This window comes from Equus caballus, chromosome 18 (genome assembly GCF_041296265.1).
Source record: "Equus caballus isolate H_3958 breed thoroughbred chromosome 18, TB-T2T, whole genome shotgun sequence".
Taxonomy (NCBI): domain Eukaryota; kingdom Metazoa; phylum Chordata; class Mammalia; order Perissodactyla; family Equidae; genus Equus; species Equus caballus.
In genome coordinates this window covers 65,791,647-65,809,955 of record NC_091701.1, presented here as the reverse complement: position 1 = coordinate 65,809,955, position 18,309 = coordinate 65,791,647, and the positions used below count along the sequence as shown (strand labels likewise).

Sequence of the window (18,309 nt, the reverse complement as noted above, 5' to 3'; positions counted from 1 at the left end):
TCTAATCTGTAAAATGGGAATAATACTAGACTGATCTCATTGACTCATTGGGAGAATTAAATTGTTAATATATTGAAGTGTTTAGAATAGTTTGGCGCATAGTGAATCCTATATGTGACAGCTATTACTTTTTATTTCATTGAGTTAATGATAGGTTACCATCTTGTGAAATTTCAGTTGTACATTAATGTTTGTCATTTGTGTTGTAGGTGCACCACTTCACCCTTTGTGCCCACCCCCAACCCCACCTTTCCCCTGGTATCCACTAAACTGTTCTCTTAGTCCACATTTTTAAATTCCTCATATGAGTGGAGTCATACACAGATTATCCTTCTCTAGCTGGCTTATTTCACTTAACATAATTCCCTCAAGGTCCATCCATGTTATTGCAAATGGAATGATTTCATTCTGTTTTGCAGCTGAGTAGTATTCCATTGTATATATGTACCCCATCTTCTTTATCCATTCATCTGTTGATGGGCACTTAGGTTGCTTCCATGTCTTGGCTATTGTAAATAATGCTGCAATGAACATTGGGGTACATAGGACTTTTGGGATTGCTGACTTCAAGCTCTTTGGAGAGATACCCAGTAGTGGGATGGCTGGATCGTATGGTAGTTCTATTTTTAATTTTTTGAGGAATCTCCATACTGTTTTCCATAGTGGCTGCACCAGTTTGCATTCCCACTAGCAGTGTATGAGGGTTCCTTTTTCTCCACAACCTCTCCAACATTTGTTACTATTAGTGTTAGATATTTTTGTCATTCTAATGGGTGTAAGGTGATATCTTAGTGTAGTTTTGATTTGCATTTCCCTGATTATCAGCAATGATGAGCATATTTTCATGTGCCTATTGGCCATCCATATATCTTCTTTGGAGAAATGTCTGTTCATGTCTCCAGCCCATTTTTTGATTGGGTTGTTTGATTTTTTGCTGTTGAGTTGTGAGAGTTCTTTATATATTATGGATATTAAGCCTTTGTCAGATATATGACTTGCAAAGATTTTTTCCCAGTTAGTGGGTTGTTTTTTTGTTTCAATCCTGTTTTCATTTGCCTTGAAGAAGCTCTTTAGTCTGATGAAGTCCCATTTGCTTATTCTTTCTATTGTTTCCCTTCTCTGAGAGGACATGGTGTCCAAAAAGATCCTTTTAATACTGATGTCAAAGAGTGTACTGCCTACGTTTTCTTCTAGAAGCCTTATGGTTTCAGGTCTCACCTTTAGGTCTTTGATCCATTTTGAGTTTATTTTGGTGAATGGTGAAAAAGAATGGTCAATTTTCATTTTTTACATGTGGCTTTCCAGTTTTCCCAGCACCATTTGTTGAAAAGACTTTCTTTTCTCCATTGTATGCCCTCAGCTCCTTTGTCGAAGATAAGCTGTCCATAGATGTGTGGTTTTATTTCTGGGCTTTCAATTCTGTTCCATTGATCTGTGCACCTGTTTTTGTACCAGTACCATGCTGTTTTGGTTACTGTAGCTTTGTAGTATGTTTTGAAGTCAGGGATTGTGATGCCTCCCGTTTTGTTCTTTTTTCTCAGGATTGCTTTAGAAATTCGGGGTCTTTTGTTGCCCCATATGAATTTTAGGATTCTTTGTTCTAATTCTGTAAAGAATGGCATTGGGATTCTGATCGAGATGGCGTTGAATCTGTAGATTGCTTTAGGTAGAACGGACATTTTAATGATGTTTATTCTTCCAATCCATGTACATGGAATGTCTTTCCATCTCCTTACGTCGTCAGCCAATTCTCTCAGAAAGGCCTTGTAATTTTCATTATATAGGTCCTTCACTTCCTTAGTTAAATTTACCCCGAGGTATTTTATTATTTTTGTTGCGATTGTGAATGGTATTGTGTTCTTGAGTTCTTTTTCTGTTAGTTCATTATTAGAATATAGAAATGCTACTGATTTATGCAAATTGATTTTGTACTCTGCAACTTTGCTGTAGTTGTTGATTACTTCTAATAGTTTTCCAATGTATTCTTTGGGGTTTTCTATATATAAGATCATGTCATCTGCAAACAGCGAGAGTTTCATTTCTTCCCTCCCTATTTGGATTCCTTTTATTCCTTTTTCTTGCCTGATTGCTCTGGCCAGGACCTCCAGTACTCTGTTAAATAAGAGTGGTGATAGAGGGCATCCTTGTCTCATTCCTGTTTTCAGGGGGATGGCATTTAGTTTTTGCCCATTGAGTATGATGTTGGCTATGGATTTGTCATATATGGCCTTTATTATGTGAGGTAATTTCATTCTATGCCCATTTTTTTCAGAGTTTTTATCATAAATGGCTGTTGGATCTTGTCAAACACCTTCTCTGCATCTATTGAGATGATCATGTGGTTTTTATTCCTCAGTTTGTTGATGTGGTGTATCACGTTGATTGATTTGCAGATGTTGAACCATCCCTGTGATCCTGGTATGAATCCCACCTGATCCTGATGTATGATTCTTTTGATGAATTGCTGAATTCTGCTTGCCAAAATTTTGTTTAGAATTTTTGCATCTATGTTCATCAGTGATATTGGCCTATAGTTCTCTTTTTTCGTGGTGTCTTTGTCAGGTTTTGGTATCAGCGTGACGTTGGCCTCATAGAATGTGTTAGGAAGTGTTCCATCCTCACTAATTTTTTGGAATAGCTTGAAAAGGATAGGTATTAAATCCTCTCTGAAAGTTTGGTAGAATTCCTCAGGAAAGCCATCTGGTCCTGGGGTTTTATACTTTGGGATGTTTTTGATTGCTATTTCAATCTCGTTCCTTGTGATTGGTCTGTTCAAATTGTCTGCCTCTTCTTGAGTGAGCTTTGGGAGATTGTAGGAGTCCAAGAATTTATCCATTTCCTCTAGGTTATCCGTTCTGTTGGCATATAGTTTTTCGTAGTATTCTCTTATAATCCGTTGTATTTCTGCAGAGTCTGTTGTTATTTCTCCTCTTTCATTTCTGATTTTATTTATTTGAGCTTTCTCCCTTTTTTTCTTTGTAAGTCTGGTTAGGGGTTTGTCGATTTTATTTATCTTCTCAAAGAACCAGCTCTTTGTTTCATTGACCCTTTCTATTGCCTTTTTCATTTCAATAGTATTTATTTCTGCTCTGATTTTTATTATTTCTCTCCTTCTGCTGACTTTGGGCTTTATTTGTTCTTTTTTCTCTAGTTCAGTTAGGTGTAGTTTAAGATTGCTTATTTGGGATTTTTCTTGTTTGTTAAGATGTGCCTGTATTGTGATGAATTTTCCTCTTAATACAGCTTTTGCTGTATCCCATATCAGTTGGTATGGCATGTTATCATTTTCATTTGTTTCCAGGTATTTTTTGATTTCTTCTTTAATTTCTTCAATGATCCATTGCTTGTTCAGTAGTGTGTTGTTTAGTCTCCACATCTTTGTGCCTTTCTCAGCTTTTTTCTTGTAATTAATTTCTAGCCTTATAGCATTATGATTGGAGAAGATGCTTGTTATTATTTCAATTTTTTAAAATTTGTAGATGCTTGCCTTGTTTCCCAGCATATGGTCTATCCTTGAGAATGTTCCATGTGCACTTGAGAAGCATGTGTATTCTGCTGTTTTAGGATGGAGTGATCTATATACATCTATTAAGTCCAATTGTTTTAGTTTTTCATTTAGCTCCTATTTCCTTGTTGATTTTCTGTCTGGATGATCTGTCCATTGATGTGAGTGGGGTGTTGAGGTCTCCTACTATTATTGTGTTGATTTTAACATCTTCCTTTAGGTCTGTTAATAGTTGCTTTATGAACTTTGGTGATTCTTGTTGGCTGCATAGATATTTATAAGCGTTATTTCTTCTTGATGAAGTGTCCCTTTGATCATTATATATTGTCCCTCTGTGTCTCTCTTTACCTGCCTTATTTTGAAATCCGTTTTGTCTGCTATAAGAATTGCAACACCTGCTTTCTTTTGCTTGCTATTAGCTTGAAGTATTGTCTTCCACCCCTTCACTCTGAGCCTGTGTTTGTCCTTGGGGCTGAGGTGTGTTTCCTGGAGGCAACAAATTGTTGGATCTTGTTCTTTAATCCATTTTGACACTCTGTGTCTTTTTATTGGAGAGTTCAATCTGTTTACATTGAGAGTGATTATTGATGCACGTGGACTTAATGCTGTCAATCTGTCACTCATTATCTTGTTTTCCTGCATTTCTTTTCCTGTGCGCTTTAGCCTACCCATTTAATACGGTAATTTCTTATGCTGGGTTTCTTAGATTTTTCCTTATTTATGTTTTGTGGCTCTGTTCTGTTTTTTAGTTTAGTGGCTACCCTGAAGTTTGTATTTAGACTCTCATGTATAATATAGTCTATTCTCTGGTGGTCTCTTACTTACTTGGCCTATACTGATTTAGACCCTTTGCTCTTCCCCTCCTAAATAATTATTTTCATTTCTTATTCCAACTCGTGTTATGAATTTGTAGTTAGAGTGATACAATCGTCCTTGCTTTGGTAGTTTCCTTACCTTTACCCTAATGCTCTAGTTGAATATTTGCTATCCTGTTCTGGTTCTATCCATCAGTCTCCCTAGTCTGTGGTTTGTGACCCCTTTCTCCCTTTTTTCTTTTTTCAGGTATGAGAGCCTTCTTGAGGATTTCTTGCAGTGGAGGGCTTTTAGTTACAAATTCCCTTAACTTTTGTTTGTCTGGAAAAGATTTAATTTCTCCTTCATATCTGAAGGAAATTCTTGCTGGATAGAGTATTCTAGGCTGAAGATTTTTATCTTTTAAAGCTTTGAATCTGTCACTCCATTCTCTCCTAGCTTGTAAGGTTTCTGTAGAGAAATCCGCTGAAAGTCTGATAGGAGCTCCTTTGTAGGTTATTCTCTTCTTTCTTGCTTCCCTGAGTATTCTTTCTTTGTCTTTCCTTCTTGCCATTTGTACTACTATGTGCCTTGCAGTAGGTCTTTTTACATTGACATATCTAGGAGATCTGAAAACTTCCTCTACACACATTTCTCTGTCAATCCCTAGACTTGGGAAGTTCTCTTCTATAATTTCATTAAGCACAGTTTCTGCTCCATTTTCCTTTTCCACGTTCTCAGGAATTCCTATGACCCTTAAGTTCTTACTCCTCATTGAATCCACTATCTCTCGGAGATTTTCCTCGTTTTTTTTAATTCTTAGTTCTCTTTCTTCCTCTGTCTGGAGCCATTCAGCCTGTCTATCTTCAATTACATTAATTTGCTCTTCTATGGTGTCTACACGGGCATTCAGGGAATCTGTATTCTGTTTCATCTGGTCCATTGTGTTTTTCATCTCTAGTAATTCTGTTTGATTCTTCTTTATAGTTTCAATCTCTTTTGTGAAGTAACTCCAGAACTCATTGGCTTGTTTCTCTATCTTTCTCTCTACCTCATTGAGTTTTTTGATTACAGCTGCTCCGAACTCATTGTTACTTAGTTTACTTAATTCCAAGTCCTCAGGACTTAATTATATGTTTTTATTGTTTTCCTTCTAGTCTGGTGCTTTTATAAATTGCTGGATGGTAGAGGAGTGGTTTTTTCGCATGGTGGTAGAATTCGGTTGAAGTTACAGCCTGTTGCCACTAGATGAGTGTCGAGAGCCAGGTGTTCTGAGCTCTCCGCCTTCGGGAAAGATGGCGGCGCCCAGTGAGCTTTTCTGTGAGGGAGGGGCTGCTTTTCTCGCATGCTGATCTGGATTCGGATCAGTTCTGTTCTCTGGTCTCCCAAGGCCCTGGGTTTATGGGGTCCCTGGGCACAGAAGCTTTCCCCCATCAGCGGGTTTCCACTGTACCAGTGGCAGGAGTCCTGGATGATCCCCCTGTCGTGTGGCCCCTCCCCAACTCCTTCCCGGACCCATGCAGCAGGGATCGCAGACTCTAGGGGAGGGAGCGACGTTCTCTCCTACCCCATTCCAGCTTCTCCGAGGCCAGCAGCAAGGTCTCTGTTCTCTGCCTTCTTGGTATTGTAGGTCTCTAATGTGTTGGCATTAGATTTATTCTCTGAAATTCAGTTTTCCCACTCCTTTGTTGTATTTTGGAGGGGAGAGAGTCCTGAGTCAGCTCACCCTGCCATTTTGCTCCGCCCCTTTTCCAAAACGCTCCCCTTTCTGGTAATTTTCCTTTATTACACATTTGCTTATTTTAGTTATTCATCAAAACTGCCACTGAAATGATCTTGATAAAACATTAATTTTTTTTTACCTTTTTCAAACATGGCTGCTCCCCCCTGACCCCTGCCGTGTCCTTTCTGCTCAGATCCCCAAGTTTCATATTCTAGGCTGCAGAATGCTACTGCTTAACCTCTTGGAGAACAAATCAGACTTTTCCTTTTTCACAAATGTTCTTTGGCTATGACAAGCTTTCTCATTATTTCACATAGTACCAAACATATCCACATAGAAATATGAAATAAATGTATCAAACATTCAGAAAATTCCCCATTTATAAGTAAGTGCTCTTAAGCTGAAGAAGTGTTGAAAGACATAGATAACAGCAAAGCATTTTTATTCAGGGATTATAATACTAATAGAAATATCATTCAGCAAGGCAGAATAAGGGAAATAAAATACTTTACAAAAGCTTGGACTTTGTGGACTCTCTGTTAGGGATGCAAATATGTAGACTTTATTTAGTCTGCTTTGCTCACATCTCTGTCAAACTCCTGGCTGGTTTTAAATGATGTCCAAAGACTCAACTAATAGACAGAACTCCAGAGACAAATCAACTTCACATATATATGAAAGGCAGACATATATACATATTCTATTTTGTCTTTGGGTTCATTCATTGACTGGCTACGCAGATCAACCTCTTTAAAATTGGAAACAGTATATTACAATGGAAAGAAAAATGGATGTTGAATAGGAGACTTGATTTCTAGACCTAATTTTGCTAGTATCTTGTTGTGTAGGCTTGAGCAAAGCACTTAACCTCTCTGGGCCTCAATTTACTTTATCAAGAAAATGATGGAGTTGGAATAAATGAGTCCCAAAGTCCTTTCAACACTAAAAGTCTTTGAATCTGTAACAGACGTCTTTTTTTTTTTTTAAGAAAAAAGACACTGTAGTCTGTAGTAAAATGTTATAAAGAATAATTAATTTGAAGTTTTTAGTTTCTATTCAGTACTTTCTAGCAGCTACATTACACTTTTTTAGAACATTCTCATATGTGTAGAATAATAGTTTACAATGATGATGGCCTTCAAAATTATGTTTAATAACTATTTCAGTTACCAGGAAAAACCTAGTGGGGTGGGGGGAGAACTAAGCATCTTCTTTAAAATAGGCATATTTTTTTTAGAAATTAAATTTTTTTTTAATGCATCTGAAGAATTGTGAGGTTAGTAATGTTAAGTATTTATTGTCATTTCTCTTTTTCCAAAACAAAGTCACAACTCAACAAACTGCCAGTTATTACTATGTTCTTATTTGTTTTCACATTGTTTAGCATAAAAAATGCTTATAGCTTCCCACTCTAAAGAAGGTAATGAAAAAATAACATTTTATAGCTTCTAATTTCCTTCTAAATACGTGTCAGTATTGCTTTGGCATATAAAAGGACATTTTCAAACGGCTACAGATGCAGAATCAATATATATGATAGTATATATCATTTTTTAATTGGAGAAAATGACAGTTAAGGTTCAATTTATATGCTCATTCTTCAATTTTAAAATGTTTGGAATGACTGTAAGTTGTATATATTTGCATTATTGAGACCACTTCTAAAATCTAAGAAAACTTTTTTAAACGGCTCTACCTAAAATTGATTTTTTTGAGTGGTTCCTTTGCTTTGAGATTAACTAAAAACTCATTTTTGAACAACTGAAATGAATTATATGGAACGCAGTTGAGCTCTTCATGTTTTTTACATTCCCCCTGGTATCCAAAACCAGCAAAATTGGCAAATGCTTATGTTTGCTGCTAGTACAAAGCTGCTTTAAAGAATCTTATGAATTTGGAAGTCTACACCATTTTGGATGTTTTAGCAATGCATCTCATGGTTACAGAGAAGTACCTTTCGCCCAACTTTTAATGATTCCACAGGGTTCAGTTAGAATATGTTTTCTTTGCTGATTTCCTTTTTTTTTTTTTTTTTGACACAGCTGTAGATATCACTTACTTCTAAGACCCACATTTTCTCCTAAGTCATAAACCAATATTAACATTTCATTGAAAGGTAATTTATCATATATTCACCAAAAATAATTTGAGAGGCATTAGTAAAATGATTTATATTAAAAGCTTTCTTTACCATGACTCATTAGGCCACATAATGTTGCAACTGTCTCTCTTCATTAGCTTCTTACTTATAAAACTCCATTTCCTTATATTTCTATATTTGATCTTAAGGCCAAGATAATCTTTGCATTAACATCTTGTTCCAGATTTGGAGCAAGTTGTTGAAAACTAAAGGTAATAGGAATGCATGATTACAATGGTATTTTTCTTCAACAATCAAAGCCTTCTCTTGTGTGTAAACCTACTTGGTGGGAGGTATTGAGTCTCCTGCCGTGCTTGCAGGAAAAGCCATTCCCTCCCCACTGAAACTCTCAGGCTGCCCCTGCAGCTATTTGGGCTGGCCTCCCTGTTTCTGATGTAAACAGAAAAGATACAATCCCTGACACATACTCTAGGAAAGTTTGTTCTGTTTTTCAGTTAGTAGCGCAAATGCTAAATTATTCTCAAGAGATGATAATAACTAGTACATCTCTAGAGTTGACAAGACATTCTCTACAATAAAGATTTTAATAATAATAAGCTTTTAATGAAAGACATTGGTCTGAGGGTTTTTTAATATATTTACTCATTTAAATCTCATAACAATCCATTGAGGCAGGTACAATCATTAATCTCATTCTACAAATAAGAAAACTCAAGGATAGAAAAGTTATGTAATTCAGCTATGGGAGCTGGAATTTGAACCTAGATATAAAATTCTGGTAGTGTCAATGGAAGTGTTCTCTCGTGGGGTGCTGCTAGGTTCTGATTTCCCTATATCAATGACTACTGAACAGGTTTAGCTAGAAGTTTCAAATGTAAGTGGCTAAGATGGGGATATCAACTACCAAGGTTAGAATCCTCAAGTTTTAACCACTTACTGTCATATCTGAGATTCTGTCTGGGTTTTGTTTCTTTGTGTGTTCTTTGTTGCTTTTTGAGGCCCAATAAAAGCTTATAGGATATAAATGTTGAGGAAGATTAGGTTGTGAAGGTTGAGAAAGGATGGCTAGTAACCACACAACTCACTGAGGCAGGAAGATCTGAAGATTCAGCTCAGTCAAACCTTCTTTCTCATCAAACACATCTGGTGGCAAACAATGCATGTTTCACATTTGAAACTCTGCTACCTTTAGAAATCATTAAAACATAACAATCTTTGTTTTTAAACCTCTCTTTGACATTCATATTTTATTTTGTTGGTCATCATCTATTTAGTTTTCTTCCAAAATTCTTTGTTTCACGTGCCTGTTCTTTCTCCCCAGGGAAGCCATTTGGTATAAACCTAATTCGGCCTCACCTTGTCTTTCCAAAAGGACCTGACCAAGGCCGTTGAGCATGCATTGTATATCTGCTTTAGATATCCCCTATGGAAAGAACAAAGGCCCTTGAGATTAAGGTGCAACTTCCCTCCCCCTCCCAAAGTTGGCATTTCCTTAAGGATTAAGCATCTTTCCTTAGGCTAGGAACTGATTGCTGCGCTCACCTGTAACCACCCAGCTCGAGACAATAGACTTGCCTCCTGCTATGCCTACCAAGATAGCAGACCCAGTACCTTCTGTGTCCATCAAGCGCTGTGCCAACAGGGCAATCTTGTGACTATTGTGGGAGGGACATTTCAATCATATGCGAAATGTCCTGTTTGGGGGTATATAACCACTCTGTATACGTCACTTCTTTGGTGCCCTTTCTTCCTTCAGGAAGAAAGGCCCCGGGCTATGGTCCTCAGATTTCAGTTCAGAATAAACTCACCCAAATTTTCATTTATAGATTGGTTATGGACTATTTTCGTCGACACAATCCATCTAGAGATCCTGTCAGCATTATCTTCAAAACATACTCACACGCCCACTACTTCTCTCCCTCAGCTCCTACTCAGCTGCAAGTCACAACACACCTTCCTTGCCTGCACTCCTGCCCCAGACTTCCAATGTGTGCATGCTGTTGCCTCCTGGCAGCTAATTCCTGTTAAAAATGTGTCTCAGGTCTTGTCACTCTTTCTCTCAAAACTCTCTAAATTGAGGGCTTCTCAAATTTTACAGTGGCTAACGGGCCCAGCAAGAACTACAAGACACCCCCCTCCCCCACCCCCACTCTACTCCACGGGTGCCTTTATATTATATTTTCTCTACTTCTCTGTGTTCCAACCACCCTGGCCCCAGGCTGGTCCTTGACTAGGCAAGCATGGTCCCAGCTTGCACCTACTAGCTGTGTCTGGAATACTCTTCTCCCATCCAGTCCCGTGCCTCACTCCCTCACTTCCTTTAGGCCTCTGCCCTGCTCAGAGGTCTTCCCTGACCACTTTAGGTAACGTGGCACTCACTTTCTTCCTTCTCCCAGTCTCAACAGCCTGCTTTATTTTTCTCCATTGCAGTTATTACAGCCTGGAACACTGTGTTAATAAATAAAATATTGTGCTAATACTACATTATATATACTAATATATATATATATATATATACACACACACTATGTACTATAAGATACTATATAAATAATGCTAGTGAATATTCTATTAACAAATAAAAATATACTTATTATTTTCTTATCAGGTGTCTCTCAAAAAAGCATTATTGGGGCTGGCCCAGTGGCACAGCGGTTAAGTGCGCACGTTCTACTTCGGTGGCCCGGGATTCACCGGTTCGGATCCCGGTGCAGACAACGCACCTCTTGGCAAGCCATGCTGTGGCAGGCGTCCCACATATAAAGTAGAGGAAGATGGGCATGGATGTTAGCTCAGGGCTAATCTCCCTCAAAAAAAAAAAGCATTAATTTGCTTATTATATGTGAGTCTCAGGAGGGATGGCATATATTAGGAGCTGAATTCAAATGAATAAGCACATGTGTGAATGAAAGAGCACATAAATGAACCTATATTTACATTTTACTATATTTTCCTACTATGTTTATATGCATATTTCAGAAATTATTTTAAGATGTTATATTCAGTGGGGATGTGGTTAAACTTACATGTGGATATCTCTCCTATTAAAAATTTAATTGCTCTTTTAAGCAGCTCCCCACTATCACTATTTTATGATTTAAATTAATTAAATCTAGTGAAGTCTTTGGTACTATTTAAAGGCAGATTACCGCTTAAAGGCAGTGGCTTCAGACTATTACGACTATGAACCACAATTTTATGGAATAGATTGATGTTTACTATATGTATTCTGAAAATTTCTTTTCTTTTTCTCTTCTGTTCTATTTCATCTTTAAATACATGCCTCTCATGATGCACTGCATTGATTTTATGATCCAATTTTTCTCACGGAGCATAACCTGCAGTTTGAAAAGCATCACTACAGAGTACACAGGATAATATGCAGAATTCCCAATGATCTAGTATTAATGCTGTCACTGCTCATTAAAAAAAATAAAAACTAATGAATTCTACATAGAATAATACTTTTGAAACCAACTATTATTTTATATCCACATATGATCTAAAACAGGCACAGTATGAATATTAAACATGAATTTTTGAAATAGAATTTTCTATAAAATGAAAGAATGTAGAACTAAAATGTCATAAAAAAGAAGGTAAAATAATTGTAACATTAAAGCAGAAAACTATTACTTTAAAACTGAAAACATCTTGGGGACTGGCCATGTGATGTAGTGATTAAGTTGGCGTGCTCCGCTGTGGCGGCCCAGGTTCACAGGTTCGGATCCCAGGCCCAGACCTACACCACTTGTCAGCCATGCTGTAGCAGTGACCCACATACAAAATATAGGAAGACTGGCACAGATATTGGCTTAGGGCTAATTTTCCTCAAGTAAAAAAAGAGGCAGATTGGCAACAGATATAAGCTCAGGGCAAATTTTCCTCAGCAAAAAAAAAAATCTGCAAACATCTCAATGTAAATGTTATTACATTATTTCCCAAGAGAGAAATAATTCTTAAACAGCTCTCTTAAATTCAGCAGATTAATTTGTAACCAGTGGGTTCCAAAAATGAGTGAAACGATTGGAATCTTTTAATGGCATGATCATTCTCCCTTTTAGCTAAGATGAAAATGGATATTGTTCTTTTTCCCCACATACAAAGTATTCCTCTGTTGCATCAATTCTTCCCGTGGAATATTTAGCACATCTTTATTTTCCACTATATGTTTATCTGCTACCCTATATAAACTGACAACTACACACTTGGACCAGTAAAATAATTTCCTAAGACATTTAATGTCATCCTATCTCTGTTGATCCAAATCAGCTTTCAGATCACTAGAGACTTATCTTCCCCAAATCCTATTTGATTAGTTCACTATTCAAACTGTCTCTCCTGCCATTCGAATCCTTCCCAATTTATCTTTTTGGCCTTGTCCATCATTAGTACCTGTGATGGTCAGTGTCATGCGTCAACTTGGCCAGGTTACACTATCTGGTTATTCAATCAAATACTAACCTAGTTGTTGCCATGAAGTTATTTTGTAGATATGATTAACATCTATAATCAGCTGACTTTACATAAAGGAGATCATCCCATATAATCTGGGTGGGCTTGATACAACCAATCTGAAGGCATTAAGAACAGAACTGAGACAGAACTGCTGTGTCTCTGAAGAAGGAATTCCATCCATGGTCACCTCCCACCCAAGGGTTTCCAGCCTGTCTTTCTTGAGGGCCTGCCATACGGATTTCAGACTTGCCTAGTCAGCCCTCCAACAACTGTGCAATCCATTCCTTGAAATAAATGTGTGTGTGTATGTACATCCTACTAGTTCTGTTTCTCAGATGGAATCCTGACTGATAAAGTTCTTTACCATCATCAGTATTTTATGGCCCAGCCCAACTTCTGCCACATTTGGTTTGGGCCTTAGACCTTACTAACAATCCTCATCCTCCTTCAGATGTCTCAGCTTGAATTGGTTATTCCACCCCTGGTTTTGACCCTTGGAAATCCTACCTTGCTCCCACTTTCATAAAACAGGAGAGACTCTATTCTCTGAATCTCTATGGCTTTCTGTTAAGTGCCATTTGAATGGCACAAAACATGATCTGCCTTTTATGTTAGTTATTTTTGCATGATATCTCCCTATAACAATAAGATCCATGAGAATATGAGCCATGTGTCATATAGCTCTGAAGCTTCACCAACATCCAGTGAAGTTTCAGCAACAGCACATTATACATAATAGCAATTTAATGAACGAATGAGTAATCAAGTGCTATTACATACACAAAAGTAGCAAACCTTTGGAGTCAAATAGACTTCAGTTTTTTAGTCTGGCTCTGTCTTACTAGCTTTGTGATAATAAGCAAATTACTTAATCTTTCAGCCTTAGCCTTCTCTTATGTAAAGATTAATAATCACCATACTGGGTCATGGGAAATACTAAATGAGATCATGTAAAAACACACCAGCACAGTGGCTGGCATATACTTGGGCTCAATGAAATGTAACGATTTTGTAATTGCCTTGGAAAGGTTATTATGCATTAATTCATCAAATACATATATACTGAACACTTACTATGAGGCACTTTGGTAAGTCCTGTGATAAATACAAAGATAAATTAATGATTGCTAACCTTTATTGAGTAGTTATTTTATTCCAGATACTCTTCTAATACTTATCTAATACCCTTATGTCCATAGCAACTCTAATGAGAAATCACTGCTGTCCCTATTTCCAGATCAATAACCATACACACAGAAAGGTTAAGTAATTTGCCCAAAGACACATAGCTAGCAATGTTAGGGGTCAAGACAGAAACCAAGGCAATCTAATTCTAGAGACTGTATTTTTTTCTGTTGTGCTAAGGTAGTCATGTACTCTAATAAGAGATATAGAAAATTTTCAAAAATAACTATTAATGTTCAATTTAAAACGTTCCACAACAAAGGGAATCCAGAAAAAAATAATGTTCTTCAATTAATTTTAACATAATTTGGTACACATGACATACACTGTCACTCAAGAGGCCATCTTAGAATAGACTAAACAGCCTGCTCTTCCATGTCTTACTGACCCCTGTCTGGAAGATGTCTCTCTGCCCTTTACTTCGTGTGGGATGTCTTAGAGTTCTTCTGCACCCGTGAATGAGCCCAGGAAACTTTTGCGCATAGACAAGCCGATCTCCACTGACACAACCCACAGAGCTAAAGTTAAAGGTAGTTCTAATTAGAATCTTTCAACCCTTTATAAACCAGTTTTTCAAAATGAGACATTTCAATCATATATAAAAATAATCTGTGGTGGTTTCACTTAAAGGATATAATTCCACTATGAGTGATAATATTATCAAAAACTGAGCATGTACTTTAATGTAATAGTGGTTTTCTAGATTAAATTTTTTCTATATAGTTCCTCAATAGCTAATATGAAGACAATCTGTGGAAGAGAGAGATATTAACTCAACTTTTCCCATTGAGTGAATGAAACTTTTCACGCTAAATTGCGGCAATCAATCCTTATGCTAAATCTACAGAAAAATTCATAAGCATTGTAGTGATTTCAAGTACATCAGTTTTCCACAGAAAGCATTTTGGAGCATTTTCTTTTCTGCGAAGTCAACAAGAATTAACATATAGTCGCTGCCCTGTACAAATCTCACTGCTGAGCACCGGCTCTGGGAGAACGTCCTGACCGCCTGCCAACGCTGCTTCCTGCTGGTTCAGACTCAGAGCGGCCTTCCAGAGGTTCCCTATTAAACCATATTGACTTTTGGTTCAATAAATATATTCTCTTCATTTTCCTGAAATAATTCCTCAGACCTAATCTCATTATATCCCAGTATATAGTTTAGTAATCCATAAACCCTCAAGTTCTCTTCTAAAAATAATTTTATCACTTTCTGTTTTCCCTGTGCAGTCCCCAAAGGTCAGTTGCTTACTTCTCACCCATTCTCGTATTCCCAAACTTAACTCTTTAATTCATTTCTGTCTCTTCTAAATTTAGACTCAGATTTCTCCGAAATCTATTTCAGGTTTGGTGCTAATTATAAAATAATACCTTTCTTTAAAGACTTTTCTATAAATTGCATTCATTTATTTGCCCAGTTTTACAACAATGAATCAAATTTCTGCCGACATGGAGTACAGATTGTTTCTATTTCTCTATTAGAATACAGCAAACTGAACAAAGGGTTCACAAAAATATATACGCTTGAGCTTTTTTCTGTGTTTTCTTAATAGTTTAAGTTTTGTTTGTCTCTTTTTTGATGCTCATTACATTCATTAAAATTGTAGCTCATTTCTCTTATTTCCAGGTTAGCTTTTATATTTGTCTGCATAATGCAACAGTAAAATGTTTTAAAGGAAGTGGATTTGTTGAGTTTTTTAATTTTCTACAAGCCATGTACTGCAAAAAATTTTAACAATAGCCAAAATCATTTGAAGAAAATTCATGCATGACTTAAACAGAAATTATCAAGGATACTCCTTTTTGTAAAAAAAAAAAAAAAAAATCACTTATTTGGACAGAAAAATAACTTCCCATGCTGTACACTATAAAATTATTTTATTTATGCAAATTTTTTCAGAGATCATCTACTAGGAAATGCCAATACATAAGCAATCTTTCTAAGATCAACCATGACTTAGTAATAATACTATAACAAAATAAAATTCAATAATATCATAGGAACCATTTTACCTTTGCATTATAGGGAATGTAATGTTTTGATAAAGCTTCAGGCGTATGCATCCAAGTTTTGTCTGCAATGAAGAATACACAGTGTTAAATTATATTACAGGTTCAAAAGGTGTCATATTCATTCATTAGCATCTGTAAGGACTCTGATAAGGAGGGAAGCATCTCTAATTCTGAGATCCTTTTGTTAAATTGAGAAAGAATAACTAGTAAGATATAAGAACGATGAAGCTGGAAAGTGATTACAGGATTCTTTCGTTGGTATAAAAGTCCCTAGCTTTTCCTTTTAAAAGTTTTCAAATAATAAAATGATCCTGAGTTTTAAAGAATATAAAACAATACCATCAGTTGGGCCATGAATAATTACATCAATTATGTGATTAATTGTGTGATCTCTTTCTCCTTTCATTGTATACTCTCATGAATTACAGGTTATTTTTCTTAATTCCCTGATCAATAAAAAGTAACCTGCTCTTTATTCATCGTGATTATTATTTTTTAGCATTAACAATTAACGATTTAGTAAACGGAAATTTTAACATTAAACTAACAACTGCATTTATTTAAAGCTGAAATAAATCAATCTACTAAGTTCATTTAGAAATCAATATAATATTAGGATAATTTTTTAGTCTAAATTTAGAGAAATATTGATTGAGAGTCTACTATCAGGAGTTTTGGATATCAATAACTTAAATGCAGTAATTTGAAACGTTCCTTAGATTGGTGTAATAGAATATTAGAAATTAAAGTAACTAAAATGATTGATAGAAGATATGGAAACTAATTTGTATTGTATATTATTGATAGAAATAGAAAATATATTTTTCATTCAATTTTTGAACTTTATTTAGATATTCCACACATCTTCCAAAATATTTTATGGAATGTACAAGCAGGAAAAAGGTAAAAAATACTAATGTTTACACAAATCAAATGTGGCTGTTTTTTTGAAACTGCATTAGTTTGTAGCAAACCTTCTCAATCTTCAAGTATGTTATATCTCCTTTAGTGGAGTTTTGTGAGTGTCTATTCCTCACAGGAATTTTAAAATTTAGAGTCAATATTATAAACAGAATAGAATCAAAGAAACATTTTACCATGAAAAATGTTAAATAAGTACATACTGAAATGAAATATAAGAAAACTAACAAAGTATCTTCAACATTCAATTCAGAATATTTAAAACTGGGGTTAACAGAAATTAGTTTGATATCATTAATAAGTTCTCAAACTGAGGAAACGCGAAGACAGAGAGAAAATGGCATATATTTTTGGAGCATCAATTATTCTATACCATTTGAAGAATAATGCATTATATTTATGTCAAACATGTTTACAGGCTACACTGAAATATTCACAAGAATTTCTAAGATGAAACATGAAGGATCAATGAAATCCAGGCCTATGGTGCACACTAGGGCTATTTTTGACGACCGAAGTGTACATGTGATAGCTGTATTTGGATGAAATATTTGAGAAGTAATACATTCTAAGCTTCGAAAAGCAATTTTAACATATTGACATTGACATTAACATGTAAAACTTTTATTTCTTGTATGGATTTTCAATTCAATTATAGCTTTCTCTTCATGATTACTACTGGATAGGGATAGGATTAATTCAAGAATAATTTGTACCTAGATTTGGTACATAGTCTTGCCCTTGTATATTAAAAGAAATAAATCACAATACTATATACCAAAACAATAAAAGCACCAAAGACCTGCCTTCAGGAAATCTAAAAAGACATCCAATTTCCTTTTTTACCCCTTAATTCAATTCTCACATCTCCTTTTCCAAAACATACAACACTGTTTCGGAGGATGTAAAGCCTGACTAAAGTCTGAATACAATGTTTCATTCCAATCCTGAGGCAGAGAGATAATTACTTTCTCCTGTAAGCCACCATTATTTGAAAACTGATGATATTGCCTTTGTTATAGTCTCATACTACAGTGACCTAGAGAGAGGGTAGGTATATCCAGCTGTTACTGGTGATAGACTAAAATAACTACAGGGTTAAATTACTAGTGGATAAGATGCAGTTGCTATAATGACAAAAAAACCGACATCCATACATCAAGCGCTGACGGTTTGGTGGTTGTTCATCAAGTATCTCTAACGTAGGTAGCATAGTTATAAAAGCCGAAAGATTTCCAGAATGACTCCTTACTGTCATCATAACTTATACTTCCTCAAAAGAAAAAAAATGGCGGAATAAAACTCTTTATATTAACTCATATATGTGGTTGACCTTGAAGAATGAGTACAGATCATGGTCCCTGGTCACTTTATTTGCCCAAAGAAGATATTAGATATATGGAATTGGTACAGAAATGGGAACATAGACACTCTAAAATGTGTCCCCTTCCTTGAAATTAATCTATAATCACTAACTCAATAGTGAACATTCATGTGAAAGGAAATGTCAAAATACTTGACAGTGTCAAACACTCTGACTCCTGAGTCAATAAACCTAGGGGTTCAAAATGCATTTAGATTAAGAGCTCAACAAGAAAGACGCAGTAACTT

General features: G+C 35.9%; 1 protein-coding gene across 15 annotated transcripts in view; it reads right to left on the bottom strand.

Moving 5' to 3' along the window:
* Window positions 1-18,309, bottom strand: part of GULP1 (GULP PTB domain containing engulfment adaptor 1) — a 271,776-nt gene that overhangs the window by 95,284 nt on the left and 158,183 nt on the right. For all 15 annotated transcript variants that reach the window (XM_023622181.2, XM_070242049.1, XM_023622174.2 and 12 more), the window contains one exon: window positions 15,778-15,839. In XM_023622181.2, coding sequence (XP_023477949.2) covers window positions 15,778-15,839 — 62 coding nt within the window. The remainder of the gene's footprint in view (window positions 1-15,777; window positions 15,840-18,309) is intronic.